The sequence below is a fragment of the Passer montanus genome, unplaced genomic scaffold (assembly GCF_014805655.1).
Source record: "Passer montanus isolate IOZ18808 unplaced genomic scaffold, ASM1480565v1 scaffold35, whole genome shotgun sequence".
Taxonomy (NCBI): Eukaryota; Metazoa; Chordata; class Aves; order Passeriformes; family Passeridae; genus Passer; species Passer montanus.
In genome coordinates this window covers 5,209,885-5,227,015 of record NW_024368263.1, presented here as the reverse complement: position 1 = coordinate 5,227,015, position 17,131 = coordinate 5,209,885, and the positions used below count along the sequence as shown (strand labels likewise).

Below are 17,131 nucleotides of genomic sequence, written 5' to 3'. Positions count from 1 at the left end.
ATGGAAGGGGCCCTCCCTGTGCTAAATATGCTCTTTCTTTACCATTTCAGCACGGAGCAAAACACCTCTACTTACCTTTCACATTCTATTTCCATAATCTGCTCAAATTAAAACACTGAACTACTCTTAAACACTGATCCCTGCCCTTGACACTCACCTCTCCCTTCTAATTAATCATGTTCAGTATGGAAGTGTTCTGATGCCATGGGAATAGAGGCAGTGAGTTGTCAGCACGGGGGAAACTTTGAGACCCCCTGAGTCATGCAAGAAGCAGTTACAGATGGTGGAGTGCCCCAGGAGGCAGAAGGTGTGTGGTCCACGTGGTTCTTGTTAGCCAGGGGCTCTCGTGGAAGCATCAGGAGTGCCAGGGCAGCCCCAGCCTCCTGGAAGTGGGATGTGGTGCCTTGCCAAGCTGGCCTGCACATGTCAGCCTCAGGGAGCTAACAGAGGTGAGAGGGGATGTCCTAACCCAGTCTGAACTCCTGGGAGCTTATTCAGGAGAGCCCTTCCTCTCTTGGGTATCAGTTCCCCCACAGGAGAGAAGACATTGCATAGGAAGGTGAGTCCATGCACAATGGACTTTAAGTCAAATTAAATATGACCATTTCACTCAGTAAATCTTGAAATACTCCTACTAGTGCTGGTTTCTTCTCTTTCCAATGTCTTTCTTCTAAAATGAAATGATCTGTCCTCCCAGGAGAGAGGCAAAAGAATACAAGACAAGCACTATAAAAATAGAATCAAGAGAGACTGTCTCCTCCTGTGAAAGTTTTTGATCTAGTAAGACTACACACAGCCTAGAGGAAAAGCATGTCCCTCAACAGTACAGCAAGTAATGCCCTGGCTCTATGTAAGGAAATATCTGATGATTTTGTTTATGGGGAAAAATTAGTGACCTTCAATAACTGCAGAGAAAGTGCTCCAGGACTTTCCCCAGCTCTAGGACCTTGCCTCATGAAGCACATGGGGCAGTGTTATTCAGTACATTTCACTGCTAAAACTTTTCTTTGTAAACCAGCAGGGTATCAGTCACTCTTGGCAGGGCACCTTCTACAATATCTGAGCACAAACTCCTTCCCCTTTGATTTGAGAACCACAACATGACACAGGATATCTCCTGATGGCAGTGTTTTGTCAGGGTGCAGTAATCTGAGAAGGCTTCCTCAGAGGTTCTTTATAGGCAAGGAATTGTACTAGAGAACGGCTGAACTCTGAATTTACTGCACAAAACTCCCTTTTATAATTCCCCATTATATCTCACCATTGCTTGGCAGTGAGACAAACAGAAACATTTAAGTGCAGTTTCAAAACACAGTTGAGGAGAGAAAGTTGATGATTTACTCTGCCACTTGACTAACAACTTCCCATGTGACAAACCTGTGGCAGCTCCCACAGCCAGATCACCCTGCAAAGTGTGATTCATAGTGGGATGGTTGTTGATGCTCGTGCTGAACAGTTCAGAGGAAAACAAATATCTGTGAAAGGCAATATTTATCGATAAGTCTCATAAAATATTTTGTATTACTGATTTCCATAAAAATCAAATCTCAGAGATGCAGTGAAATACTGACTTCATTCATTATTCAGGCCTCCTCACTTTTTCACAATAATAACTAGTCTGTGAAAATTCTGAGGAGTGACAAGCCATTTTAAATTCTGAAACGCTGAAAACCCAAAGAGAACCCTGTCGAAGGTGAAGCTGTAAGAGTTGGAAGGAGGGATATATATGGGTAAAGCTCCTACTGTAACAGTCTCAAAAGCTTACAAGGTGGGAAAATAACTCCCAACCAGCGCAGCAGGAACACAAGCTTGTTTCTCTCATGTTCTTAAATTGATTTTTATCATCTAAGAATCTGACAAGCAGTTCTTCGTGGCTCTTCAATACCCCTCTCCATTAAGGACAGTTCCCACCTTCCATGCACCAGACCTTTCCATGATTGTGCCTCAGGGCATTGTAACCATATGGTCCATCTCCTGATGAAAGACACATGCCCCAGTTACCCACAAAAACGTTCCCCAATGGCATTAGCCTTCAAGGACACAATAATTAAGAACTCATTGAAGAAACAAACACCAATCATTTTTTCCACATGCATATGACGGTAATAAATACAGAACAGTTACAGACATAGGAAACTTCTTGTGGAGAACATACAGAAATACACAATGTTCTGTCTGTTACTCTGTCACCAAAACACGACAAACATCCTCTCTGTCAGTTGAAGAAGGTGGCAGCACAGTCAAATCAGTTGAGAAGTTCCCCCCATTTTAAATGAGGTCAGGCTTTGTTGGAGTGCTATGAATAAATTTCTACCGTGGGCGAGACAATTTACCTAAGTATTGCAATATTCTATACAAATGGGTAGCCAAAATCTATAATGTATTTATACCATACATATGTATATACATATATACATTAATACCATATTTATGTATTTGCTCTACCTATTAAAGGGTGCAGAGTCTGCAAACCTTCTCTCCTCCAGTCATTATCCTGCTTGGCTCTAGTGGCATTGCACAAACACACTGAGAAAGCCTCTTCCCCAAACAATATGTGGAGTGACCAGAGACTGATGCCCAAAGGTAACAAAGGCAGGATTCACACCAGGGCTGTCTCCTCACTGACTCCCAGGCTCCATGGCTCAGGACAAATCAAAACCTCTTGTGAAGTCAAACACTTTGTTATCACAGTCTTATTTACACAGGCTGGAACAAGCTCCAAGGAATCACCCTTTTTGATATGCCTTTTCTGCTTTGTGCATTCCCTTTCCAAACCTCTTCAAGTCCTGGTGGTTCAACTGAGCCACCAGATTCACACTGTCAGCCCAAAATGCTCATCAGCATTTGCGTCAGCTCTGTATCAACACTGCCATGGTTATATTATTATTATTCTAACTTACACTTCCCAGCAGCTTATCATAACTGAGTTCCAAAACAAGCCTGGGATCAGGGCACACATCCACCCAAACAGGCTGCTCTGTCTCATGGCCTGCTCCCCAGCTGATGCTGGAGTCAGCTGGGCATTTACACGAACGGCCTGGGTTAAAAGGTGAGCCAAAGACCAAGTTTGGCAAATTAAATCCTAATTAACATAGCCTCTCAGGGGCCTAATTAATCTTTCCTAGCTCTCTGTAAACTCAGAAAATGTAACAATTGATAGTTTATTTCCTATTTCTCATCTATAGCAGTTGGAGCAAGGACAGTTTCTCTCCACTTGAACCAGTGCTGAAACTGGTTTAGGTTCTGCAAGGCAAGAAATTATCTCCCTGTTCCATGGAGCTTAGGATGAACCTCAGCAGCCTCTTGCTGGCACGTAATTGCTCAACAGAAGCTGCATTTCTCTGCATCCCCATCCTAGACAGGGCCTCTGTGTCCCTGACTGAAAGAAGGTCAAATAGCCCATATCTCTTCTTAATTTTTAATCGCAATTTCATGCTGTTATTTCAGCTGCTGGAGGCAGTGTAGCACAAATCCCTCAGGAGTAATTCCTAGATACTCTCTTGTAGGCTGGCCTACTTTTTCTTCCTGTTCAGTTACAAATTGCTTCTCTGAGCCCAGATGTGTGACAGTGCTGGCAAAGCCTGCCTTCACCCAGACAAAGACATTCTACACTGCAGCATGTAAAAAAAAAAAAAATTAAAAAAAATCACCTTTTGATTCTTCTCCAGTTTCTAAAAACAGACAGGATAATCTGGAAGATCTTATTTTAGCTCTACCAGCCCAGCTGAGTACTGGTTTAATTTTGAACAGTTCTGTTGCCTCTGACACAGGACATTGCCATGGTCCCCTTGCAGCACTTCAGTGACACTTGGCTGTGGCTGAGTCCCACAGCAGGAGCAGGTCACAGCCATGCCAGGACAACCTGCAGGGACACCTGAGAGAGGAGGACAAAGACCACGTGTTTTTGTGGGGACTTTGGATGTGGCAAGAGCTGAGACTGATGTGAGAGACAGAGGACGTGGGAAAGGTGTCCTGGAGCTTTCGTAACTGGGAGAAGAATTGGGCAATGTCATGAACTGTCTGGGTCACTTTGGTGGCAATTCCTGAGGCTACTGAAATAATGTATTTGAACCCTACAATACTGTCTCAGCACAGCAACAGCTGTGTGACAGAAACGACTCCTGTAAGGTTTCATCTATGGAAGAATGTTTTTATTTTACTGGGAAAGTTTCTAGCAGTATGTGCTGCTATTGTTTTGAAAAATGAAAGAAGCTACCTTCAAAAAATGACACTGCTCTCAGGTTCATCAGAGAAGTTAAAGAAGCAGTCAGATCCTTTTTGTTTGCTTGTGCAATGAGGGATTTTGCTGGTTTTATCAGCTAGAAGAACCCTCTGTGGTTGACTTTACAGTTTCATAGTAACCTGGAATCTTGGTTTTATCAACCAGCTTTTACACGTTTACATAGACATTTCTTCTTCTGAAAAAAATCAACAACCAAACCCACAAACAAAAAAAATACACCAACCAATTTAAACCAATGTTATTTACTAAAAACCCACAATCTATATTTCAATTTCACAGCCTTACCACTGTAAATCCTCCAAGAAGAAAGACAATTGTGCATTGTCCACAATCTTCCATAAATTAAGCAGAAATTTCCCCAAGCAGCAAGGAGAAATGATACAAAGTAGAATAAGAAATTTTAAAAAAAGAACCACCATCAATTTATGAACTGGAGGACAAAGGTTTCCTTGTCAAGCAAGTGTCAAGCAAGTCAGTGAATGCTGTGTGCCCTGCCCTCACAGAGCTACTTTTATTACAGATATTTTGGTATTTGTGTGTCAGTCAGGACTTGCTCACCACCCTCTGACCGAGCAGTTGCATTTCTTTCACAGGAACACAAAGCAAAGCGAGTGCTGTCATAATATTTCTTTGCTTTTGCTGCTAAGACTGCTGTACTCAGGACACACCACAAATTGAAGTGGACAGATTTTCCGCACATCAAACAAAAGGCAAAAGGCACTAAACCACAAAGCCATACTTACCTGAAGGACTAAATCAATAAGGATGTGACTTCCTCAATAAAAGACACCAACTTTTAGCTTTCAGTCATTTCACAGCTTCTACCTAAAGACTGTGCCACAGCCTAAATTGGTTTATCCAAGGATGGGAGGAATATTTTGCCATAGCAACTGACAATTTCAGAAAAAACACCCCCAAAACTGTGCTCTGTCAGAAAATCAGCAGATTAAAAGGTTGAAGATAATGACTCAGAAAGAAAATTCAGGTTGAGACAGAAAATGTCTATTAAATGGTTCTGCCAAAGAGAGGGGTGACAGGCTTCAAAATGGTAAAGCTCTGAATGCTACACAAAACTCAACCTGGGCCTAGAAAAGAAATACTCAAAAAAAAAAAACAAAACAAAAAAAGAGATACTGATAACAATCAGTGTACAAAATTACTTTGCTGTGGATGCTTGGAAGGATGCTCAAGCTGGAGCTTCATCTATGCTGCCAAGCACAGCTGTGACGTCTGAACCAGGCAGTCACACTTCCCCGTCTCAAACCACCCAGCCAAATTAAGCCCTAAGAAACAGTAAATTTTAACTCAGACACAACCCTGTGGGGAAGTAAACAATCTCTGGCCTCTCACTGATTTATGCTTCTATTACAGGAGACCAGTGGTTCACCTGCAAGAGCAGGTGCTTAAAATTTAAACCAGCTCACTGGTAGAATTTGTACAAAAACACGGTCACAAATTCAGCCCAGATGCTGGATTCTCGCAGTGCCCTACCTGAATCAACACTTTGCACTGAGACACTCCATGCTGAGGGCTCTGGCTTCTCTGCCAGGTCACCCCCAGCCCTGCTGGCCCCAGTGGGATTGCATTTGGGGTGTTGTGCCAAGAACTGCATGGCAAAAGATTTCTCCAGCCTACAGGCTTGAAGGTCTCAGAGTATTTTGTTGACCCAGCCCAGATGAGAAAGTCAAAAACTCAGATTTCTCTCTAAAGAAAACTTAAAACACATTTTGAGAAAGATAAGAATTATTTTTGACCAGGCTAGAGTGTGTTATTTGAGTTATTTTATACCGCAACTGAGCAAAAATGAGTCAGGGGCGAAGTAATTTCCCCTTTAAAAGTGTCAGTGTGTGATGTTCCACCAAACCAAAAATGCAAGCTGGTTTAATAAAGAAAATAATCTTCAATCTCTTTTATGGCTGTGTTTGCAGGAGTTGGCATTTATTTTGTTGAAAGGTGCCTGCCTTGCCCCAAGTGCAGAACTGCTCATTCTCAGTCCAGCAGTTCATCAGGGCAACATTTCAGAATCAGCTTGAGCAGCCAGAGAGGCAGGCTATTTTTATGCAGGTGTTTTGACCAAGGACAGTTATTTTTGCATGTATGCACAAACCTAAAAAATAAAATTCCGAATATCGCCAGGTGAAAGCAGGCAATTTCCATGTAAATGAATCCCAAACGGGGGCACACCGTGCTCTTCATTGCTCTTGGTAATTGCTCACTGGGGGTTTCTCAGCAGTTGTAGTTAATGTTGCTTTTTGATGCTTGAAAAAAAATAGAAAAATGAATTGCTGAGGGTACTGCCTGTGGAGGTTACAATAAACTTCTCACTGATGCAGACAGTGCACACTGCCTGTGTAAAATCCTGCCTAGGAACAGGCACTTTTTTCTCTCTATAGCTGCATGGCTGTACTTTACCAAGCTTTTCTCCCACCTTGCTCCTCCAGCAAGGACTCAGACAACGACCTTGGGAACAACCCCAGATGTAGATCCAACACCTGCCAGGGTCTAAGAAGTGTTTCTACCAACTTCAGCAGGGGCTGGGATCAAGCCTGAGGCTGGGCCTCCCAAAAGGCCATCTCTGGAGATGCTGAACATATTTATTTCTCAGGGAATGCAGCAGAAGCTGAGGGGAAGGAGAACCTGGCAGATTTAGGAGCACTAGGTCTAACACAGACCTCTGGATGTAACAGGTCCCATGGTGGCAGCAGGACACAGGAGCCCCCCAGCAGCTTGGCAAGGGGAGCAAACATGCCCTGTGTGATGCCAGGGGGCAGAAACACCCCAGGTCCCAAGCACAGGGAGGGGAATCTTCACACTGAACATCTGCAGGGCTGAAAACACAATGGGAGCCAACGGTGACAGAGTGTGGGTGGTGGAGAAAACTGGAGGATGATGATAAGAAACGGGAAAAAAGCTTCAGTTTGATGTATTTAATACTGCTTGTCCTTACCACACAGACTGATTTCTTCCCTTGGCCATTGGTTGAAAAGGTATTTCCACCTTAACCACTTGTGTACTTTTTTAAAGATAGGAGTGTCTCCACTATTGCTGCCACAGAAGGTGGAAGGGAAGATGTATTTCACATTAAGATAAGCAACACCTGTGTTTGATGTTAGGAAAAACACTATCAAGAAAAACCTTCTAACAAATGAGGTCAGTTATTCTCTCCAATGGTGGAGTCATTGCTTCTAAACACAGAATATATGAGATGAAAATTCAAAATATTCTGGTTACAGGCTCTCCTGCTACTTTCTTCCACAGCCTAGTGAAAAACCCATTTGCACCACAGTGTCTTCATAGTGCAGAAGGTCCCCTCTGCTCTGACACAGGTGTCTGGAGATATCCTCAAGCAGCTAGTGGGGAAAAAAAAAAACTTTTTTCAGAAGCTGGTGAGGGACTCCTAATTGCTACTGAAAATATTTTCAAAGCAGCAGAGCAGCCAGCAGTCCCAGCTCCATCCCAGAGGCAAACACAATTTATTTGTCATGTTTCAACAATTTTTCTGCTGTTCATACAGTGTAATTAATCACTTGGCAGGCAGGGGAACACACAGAGGACTGAAAAGACAGCTCATTCTTTGATATGCAGTGATTGTCCTGTACTTTGGGAAGAGACAGATTCACTCTTATTTACAGATGGGAACAGAAAAAAAAAAGGTATGTGGCAAGTCAATACAGCAACAATTAATAAGAAACAAACAGCTTTGATTGAAACAAGGACCTGCCATTATTGCTCCTTACAATATGCTCTTCCACTGGGTTTACACATATGGCTTTTGGCCATTGATTCCAGCTGAAAAGGCAACAACTCACATGTAAAAACAGCCTGTCCCTTGACAAGGAACACTCAGAAGTGCCCTGCTAGCTGATGGTGAGAGGCTCTGTCACTCAACCCCCTCTTCTGTCACCTACTGGGGTGGTCTAGAGTCAGGCTCCCTTCACATTTGAGCAGCCAGAATACACCAGGTGAAGAGCTGACAAAGGAGCTCCTGCTCCAATTCCCATTTCCCTAAACTTAGAGCACCCAGACCCACAGCAGTGCCTGTCAGGGCCTGCAGTGCAAGCCTTGGCCAGGGAGCTGCAGATGCAGCCAGCCTCTCTCCCCAGTCCTGGGCTGGGTGCCCGGGCAGCCCGAGCCAGCCCGTTGGAAATTCGAGACACAGGCACTCTGCTTTGTTTGAGCTGGCTCAGTTGGGCCTGGCTGTGCACACACAAACTTCAGCTGTGGACTTTGTGTTGGTTACCACCTCCAAAAGGCTATCCAAGGGCTCTGAAGTGCTACTAGATGCCCGTCACAAAGCAAACTGGACTAGGGAGACTTTTGTCTCCCTTCAAACCGAAGCCAAAACAAGAGTTGAGGCCATAGCAGCAATCACTGGGAAAGGAATTTGGGATTGACAAAACGGCTTTTGGCAGATTCTGAGTATTTCTATTACCTCTCTAAAGGCTGTGAGAGACAGAAATTATACTAATGAACAGCACTTGACTGAAGCAGTGCCTCAAATGGAGCACAATACAGATTTTAACCAAATCAACAGACTCAACTCACAGACAGAAAAGGTTTATTTCTAGGTCCCAGAGCTGAAGGGCTCTAGAGCTGCTATCTCCTAACTGCAATCCCATCCTCCTAAGTTTCTTTGGACCAGCTGTCTCTGGTCCAAAAAGAAAACACACTCTGCAGCCAGAATCAATGCTGATGGAAGCCAGTGGGACATCCTGCAGTAACCCACAAAAGTCACACTCCTTATGTTCTGTATATCACACCTTAACAGCCTTGAGCTCAAAGGCAGAGCTCTCTATTTGCCTGTGGTATCACTCTCACAGCCTCTCAATACAGGCCATTAAGAACCTTCCATGGAATGGCCCTTACATTTTGAATTGCATACACAATAGGATTTTTTTTCTGCCTTCTTTTTTTTTGACAAAGTCTTCAGACATTAAAAGCTTGTTGGCTTTTGCTCTGTGTTTACACTGAAGAAAAACAAAAATTAAAATCAGACAATTTAAAAAAATGTCAAATGAAATGCCCCACGCTCCTGGTATCAGGGGGTTTTATATTAAAAAAAATGATTTTAAAGTATTTTTATACAAAAATCCCTTTAAATTAATTGCACTCAGTTGATTTTAATTAAAGGCTTGAGGCTTGGCAGTTTCTTCCCCATTTGATTCAACACAAGCAAACAGCTGGACCAGTTCAGCACTTCACAGTGGCTCCTGCCACTTCATCCCACCTCTTGGAATCACCTTTACCTCTTCGGTTTGCTGCCTTTGGGCTTCAGAAAGCTGCGATACAGGGAGGGGCTCTTGGGAGGGGAAGCAAAAGTGAGAGGACAGGGGAAACTTCCTTTCAAGTCCTCAGTGCAGAGACAGCATAACAATGAACCAGCTCAGAACCTGCCTTTGTGCAAGCACAGCCCCTTGGGTGCAATAAAAAAGACGCACTCCCTTTTAAAGTATCTGTTTGTAGCATCACAGCAGTTGTGTCCTCCTGCTGCCTGGGAATCTGAGTGCACCTGAGAATTAGAGAGACATGCAAAGGGCGTCTGGGCTGAAAATCAGATTAGACGGGCAGCTGCCATTTGTGCCAATGGGAGCTGCCCACAAACTTGATTACAGCACCAGGAATTGACACTCATTAAGGTCTGGGAGATGCAAGGACAGCTTACACGTTTGCCATATGTTTTTCTTTGGGAACGGGGAACAAACTCCATGAACGGTGATAGCCTCAAACCCTCGGTTCTCCTCTGCTTCATCAGCGAGAAAATCCCAGCTTCCTGCCACAGCAGAGGATCCTTAAGGCAGGAGCAGAGGCTGTTCACGCCTTTTCCCTGTCTATAGCTGACATCTAGCGAACAGTTTCCAAACTGCACCTGGAGGACCTGGAGATGGGAGATGGAACCAGCCCCTCTGGAGAGCAGCGGTGCAGAAGAGCCGTGGGAGAAGCGTGGGATGCACAACAGTGCACACCATTCCCTGTTCTCTCCCACACGACAGCTCACCTGGCCTGGGCAGCTGTGGAAGGACCTGGTTCTGCTCCCAGGCTGCACAAATCCCACACTGGGTCTATTAAAGTTGACAAACACTGATGCAGGACCCCACTGCAGTGGTGCCACCCCTGCAGGGACCATCCAGGGGGCTGGTGGACATCAGGAGTGACCAGCAAGGCTTCCAGCACAGCAGGGTCAGGTCAGCTCTTTCTGAGGGAGGGTCACCCTCTGCCCCCTCCCTCTCCAGAGGCACAAATCCAGCACTCCAATGGGGAACTCAGCAGCTGTTACCAGGATTAGCAACTGCAATTCCAACCCTCAGGCTCTCCCGGAGGACGGATGGCAGAAGAGGTGCAGTTGCAGAGTTTAGCAGTTTGTCTTCAAGAGCTCTCCCCAGCACATCTTTGCATGACAGCAGATGTGAAATCTCTAAGGAATACAGACCCAATTGTCACCTGCTCTCAAAGAGTGTCAGAACCAGTCTGCATAGCAACAGGAGAACATGGACTGTGTGCAGAGCCTGTCTGCATTTTATAGCCTCTATCAGCTACTGCAAACCAAGCAGTTTGGTTTATGGCATCTATTAAGGTAACCAAGCAACAGCATGGTGGGTATCTGTGTCATCAGTTACAAAACCCAGGGGTTTAGAAACAAGCAGAGTGGTGATGGGCACTGAGGTGCAGGAAATGTCTCTGTATTTTTTGTATGGACTGTGAAACCGTTCTGTGTAACTGCAGCTCACCAGCACACTTATCACATCCTTCCTCAATACCTGAGAATTGTCCTCACACTTCACTACCTGTGAAGGTGAAATGCTTTTCCTGTTGATTTCTGTATTATTTGCAGTCTGTAACACCACTGACACACAATCCTCCTCTGAAAGCACGATGCTAACTGCACCTTTAATCTTTACGTGGGGGGAGGTGATTAAAACCAATGTAAAGTGAAGAAGGGACAAAGAGATGCTAAAAGGAAAACATAGCAGTGCTCTACTTCTTAGACTGCACAGACACTGACAAATTAAGGATACAAATGAGGACCTTTAATGGTTTAAAATATGCTACACCCACCAGCCAAAATAACAGCAAAGGTTTCCAATGGTTTCCAATTGTTTCTGCTTCCCAACAGCTGTTGAGGCCCTGTTTATTATCTGCAGAAGGTCCCTAAGGACTTGTTCACCTACAGTTTGACTGATTTAATTAGATACAAATCAGTGTTTTCCACTTGTGAGGTGCCAGCGATCTTGTACAGGGATCTCCCTTCACAGCCAGGTGAATACTGAGGCTTGTGAGAGGAATATCACCTAAATGCTAAATACTTTCCCATCAGTTAACCCGTGTTAAATGCAGTTAAACAGTATGGACGGCTTGCTAACAACCACGAACCTATGAAGAGTCAGTCAATAGGCCAAGTAAAACAACAACATTTACAATGATCTAACTAAACATCACTCCAGAGGCTTCCTCAGCCCACTAACATGAGGCCCAATAGTGCTTCTCTTACCTGGTAATAGTAATCAACATATTGTGGCTGGTAGTGCTGGGGCTCAGCGTTTTCAGGAGACAGGACATCTTTTAGCAACTCTTCACAGCCTGGCAAAGAGAAACAAGAGGAAATGGTCAGGCCAAGAGCTTATCTTCCATTACATGGACAATGGAGGAGGAAACACTGGTTTCTAGCCAATCTGCATGCACAAAACTTTGGAAGGCAGTTTTGGGATTTATTTAAATAGGTGTAACACGACTCTGCCTTCAGAGCTCTGCCCAGCACACATTCAACATGAGGAACTTGAAAAGTTCAATTATTTCAGCATGGATACACCAGCCTGCAATGAAACTGAAAGCTGAGCATTGCTTGGCTTGGTAAACTACCCTGTGGGGTACAAACCCACCTCTAACCAAACCAGGCTCTGGAGTCAAACATTGGATTTGCAGGCTTGGCATGAGCTACCAACTACTGCACATCAGTGTCAGGTGGAGCTGCTTCTAATTTTCTCTGGTCCAAATGACAAAGGGGCAATGCCTGAGTGTCACAAATCCACCTTCAAAAAAAGCTTTGTCACAGAGTGTTTCACAAGCAAATATCTGTGCACTGTAACCAGAGATTTGAAGATTGTGTGTTTGCTTTTGTTAACAACCACATTAAGAGCTGGAAAAATCAATGTCTGTGTTTCCCTCAGTCCTTCTCTCATCTGAAAACCTGAGACAAATATAGAAACACTGAAATCACCAGATGCCTCGTTCCCCATTAATTACCAGTGACTCCACTTGGCAGGGAGAGCTGCAGAAGGCAGCAATGACAGGCCAGGTTATTTTAGAGCACCCAGCTCACACAGCCTTGGGCCCAGACTGTGTGAAACCTTCTCAGCATGTGTTGTGCACTATACTGCTTGGAAGCTGCAATTGCCCAGCAGTTATTCCTCCCTTCCATCCCAGCACTAATGCAATATATTGGCTGTGACATTACACCTGGATACCGCTCCCAAAGCAGGTGAGTCAGAGGAAACAGGGTGATGGAAGGAACTGTGAACTGAACAGGTTTATACCATTAGCTGACCTTTTCTCCTGGCTTTACATGAAGGAATAACATCTGTAGGGATGAAGACATGTTGTGGTTATGGAGAGGAGTCCCTTGCAAAGGAAAAGAGTAGTTTAGAAACCAAAAAAAAATGACCAGCTGGAGAAGCCTAATAGAGGGATCACTGTGCTGTCCCTGTCTGCCACACACAGGCACATGTCGAGGTAGCACCTGCTGAATGGAGACATCATTAAGACTTCAGAAATGTCACATGGACAAAGGCAGCAAGACTTTTTTCTTCCTTTTCAGCTTCTGCAGCAAAGTGAGAGTCTCAGGTGTTACTGAGCAGATAAATGAGGATAAATGAAGCTGTTAAATGCCCACTTTGCTGGAGAAGTTCGTGGACAAGAATGTGTGCTAGGGTCACTTCCCAAAGAGGAGTTTATCTGGGATTAACAATCAAAAACATAATCTACTGGCTGACAGGGGAAAGATGTTAAACTTGTTTGCCTGGAGAGAGCATCTTTCTATGTAACTTGCCCTACCTGTAACTGTCACATTTCTCACACAGCCATAATCCTTTTCTGCCTTTTGATTTTAGCTTAAAGTGCCCTGTGCTTGCCTAAGGTTATTTGCTAGTCCTCTCACAGAGGACTATTCAATTTATTGTTTCTACCTTTTGACATTAACAACTAAAGCTTATTGCTCATCAAACTGCCTTGTGCCAGCACCCACAGTGAGACTCATCACACTATGAACTGCTTTGCTAAAAGATGGAGCAACTATTCCTCAAAGTGAGTTACCTCCAGCAAAAAAGGAAAATAAATACCAAGTGCTACACAGTAATGGATGCAGATTAGTGTAATGAACAGAGTATGTTTACAGTGTTCTAGAATTTCTCAACAACAATAGTGTACACCGTAATTCCAAGCTTTACTTTCCTAATACAGTTGTGCTCACAACAATTCTCTCCGAATTTTCTTTTTTTTAGTGGGGAAAGGTCACAAAAGTTGTGGGTCTTCAAATGAGGATTTAACTGCCCAAAACAAGGGTGTGAGAAATGTTTCTACCTTTCCTCCTGTCAAAAGGCCAGCCAGACTGGTCTGTTAGAGCTAGAGTCACAAACAGCTCCCAGATCTCCAGGGTCTGAAATGCAGACTCTTCTGTGTCCCCTCTTTGCTTTTAATTTCTTACCTAAGATTACTCCTGATCACATTCTTTCATTTCCTTTGTTCATTAGGGAGAACCACTTCATGATAGCTCTTGATTTATTCAGTAAAAACACTGTGGAGAAAAGCATTGACTCCTTTATATCCAGCTGACTCAGTGCAGCCCTCACCACTTCACCAGAGCCACCTGACCCAGGCTCTTACAGCCTGATCCAGAACCTGGCCAAGCACCAAACCCACTTCCAGAACATCAGCAGCCATTTGATCACCAAACTGCATAGCTTAAAATGGCAAACAAAGCCAAATCTTGCTTTTAGTGTAGTCACAGGCCAGGTTTCCATCGGTGCTGGCAGATTGAGGGCATAAGTTCATCTGAGCCATTCTCCTTCTGCCAAGGGAGTTTTTAGCGGGGTGTCTGGGTGTGCAGCAGGCAGTTTCCCCTGTGCACTGCTCTTCATGCAAGCTGGCACGACAGCCTGGCTCTCTTCATCCTCCTGGGAAGATCTGCATGTCATTTTACTCCATTAAAAAGGGAAGAAGAGAAGGAAATGCTGAGAGACCATTTTCCTCTGAGATTACTAAACCACATCATTGCTACCTTGCAGACGTGTGAACCTGTTCCAACATCCAGCAAATCAATGAAAAAATGGCCACTGGATTTAAAAATCTCAAGATTGTGCCACTTTTTTAATGCCTGTTAAGAACAAGTTCTCCGTTCTCCTCTTCTCTGTGAGGACACAAATTGGAATCTCTTCACTCCAGAGGACTGATTTTTTCTTTTCCTTGGTTCTTCCTTCATCCCTTTTCACCAGGAACCAAGTCAGGTGATGAATCAGCTTTCTTATTCAGTGTTTTTCTACAGCAGTGCCAATGCAATCTCACCTTTTGCTCCCTTCATCTAAATATCTAATTTGAATTTTTCAGGTACTCCAGGAGGGTTACACAATGGTGTAACATAAAGAGAGAACACTGGAGTGTCTCAAATGCTGTGCCATGTGTGCTCTTATTACCTAGGACATGTTCTTATTAGAACACATCCTGGCTTGCAGTCTGGGAAGCACAGTGAGCTAAATTAGTGTGTCACAGTCTAGACAGAAAATCAAGGTTTACTCTGGCAAATCTCAGTATGGAAATGGGAAGGTACTGGACAAAGATGTAGCAGAACCACTCCTGAGCAGAACCCCATGTGCTGAGATCTGCAGAACTGCCGTGGTGGATATTTCAAGCTGTGCAGCAGTGTGCACCCAAGGCTAGAATCTGTCCAAAAATAACCCATTGCAATGAAGCAAAGGAATAATTCCTGGCTACTTTACGGGCCTCTTGCACTAGAGATGTCCCATTATTGCTATAAATTCATTTTCCTGGAAAAGGTAGAACTGAAAGCCACTTACATGGCTGATTAGAGATATTTCATTTGGATGTCTACCTGTATCATAAGATATTAATGTGCTCAATGTTCTCTCTCCTTTGCTGCAGTTGGGAAAATTTCACCTACATTTCTGGGCAGCACTTGGCAAGAAGACCTAGCTGCACTGAAATAACAGTGAGGAAGCAGAGAGAGGAAAGAGCAAGCCAGGAATAGCTCCAGGTCCTTGTGCACCCATTGCTGCAGCCCCACTGAAGGGTGCCCTTTATGGAGAAAGCACTGGGAAAGGCTGTGCTCGATGTAAATCACTGTGACACAGACTGGCAGCAAGCTTGTGTCTGGAGAAAGGACTAAACAATCAGATCACAAAATGAGAGTAGCCAGAAGCTGCTGAATTTTCTTTCCTGGCTAAAAGCACCTGATGAGCCAGCACGGAAGCAGCTTCTCTGTCCACTCAAGAAACTCTTTGAAACGTGGATGTGTACGAGTTCTAGTTTAACAAAGCACTGAGTCACTCTCTAGCCTGGTCTGTCAACATTATCTGAGTTAAAAATATTTATCCTAACACTACAAATGCTAAAGCAAACACAGTTCATTTGGCCAGAACAGGGTCATCTTCAGTCCTAAGCAAAGAGGATGAAGTCCTTTACAAGTCACTGAAGGGGAAGACTACAACCTTTAACTTTTTCAGGTCACTCAGGTGCTAGACATGATATCCCTTAGGAGATAATTTTATGAATTTACAATCGGTTTTATTTAAAAATGGCTTTTCCACCCTAACAAACATTCAATTTGCAAACAAAGATTCTGGCCACAAATAAACTCAATTTTAGCAAAGCTGTTTCCTGCAAATGCTCCAAGAAGGAGATTTAACCCATAACACATCAGACAATTTTCACAGGCAATTAGGCAATTTTAATACTATAGGAAATCAAATCTGGATACCTAATTGAATGTCGTTGGTTTCTGGCATTTTTCCTAACAGCAAGAGCTTTTTACTTTATCTGCCCTTGGATCTTTAGTGGTGTATTAGACTCATTTATGGTTTCAGGGTGTATTTACTGAAATGAGTGAAGTCTTAGAAAACTCACAAGTACTTTCAGGAGTAGCCAATTTCAGTTCATTGAGCAGCTAAAAGTAATTAATTCCAGGAGAGCTCAGCTCTCCACACTCACTGACAGTCCTTGTCCCTGGAGCCATCCCAGGCACCACCCCTGTCAGTAAGTTATTCTTACCAGAGCAGATAGATCCATCAGATCATTCCAGTCACAGCCTCACTGAAGTTTGAGATCTACAGCTACGAACCTAAATGGGTTCATGCAGACTTTGGGGTTTTCTGATGTGCTTTACTGAAATCCCCATGCTGGCGCTGTCCTGGTCCTAGATATTACAGGCAAATAAACTCCCTTTTACATGACTGCAACATACCCATCTCTTAGTCCATGCTGGATCTTCAGGTCACAGCTGGTAAAACTCTTTTCTCAGCTATGGGGCTGCAAATTAGATTTTATAATTAGTTGGAGGAGATGGCCAAAACTTGGCACTGGTTTTGTGAGAAATATGTGGGCTTGGAGCATCTGAATGAAACTATAAAAGCTATTAAGAAAAAAAAAATCTCCAGTGAAACAGAAGGCCAGAAGTACTCTGCTTTAGAACAATTTGTTTTGAAAAAACACCATCAAATTTCATACTGTATTATTTCACAGTCCAAATAACCTGTCAGAGTCTGAGCTAGCAGAACAGCCAACACCCCTTTTGGAACATTTCTTTGAAACACTGCGTAAATTTGTATTCTTGGAATTTTCATTAAAAAGTGCTAGGAACTCACAGAGAAACATATCTACTCTTTAACT

The 17,131-nt window shown here is 43.7% G+C and overlaps 1 protein-coding gene across 4 annotated transcripts in view; it reads right to left on the bottom strand.

Moving 5' to 3' along the window:
- Nucleotides 1-17,131, bottom strand: part of RAB11FIP4 (RAB11 family interacting protein 4) — a 112,670-nt gene that overhangs the window by 54,878 nt on the left and 40,661 nt on the right. For 3 of the 4 annotated variants that reach the window (XM_039716422.1, XM_039716420.1, XM_039716421.1), the window contains one exon: nt 11,730-11,818. In XM_039716422.1, the coding sequence (XP_039572356.1) occupies nt 11,730-11,818 (89 nt within the window). Of the gene's footprint in view, nt 1-11,729; nt 11,819-12,782; nt 12,802-17,131 lie in introns of those variants that run through there. The other variant, XM_039716424.1, reaches the window with a different exon arrangement.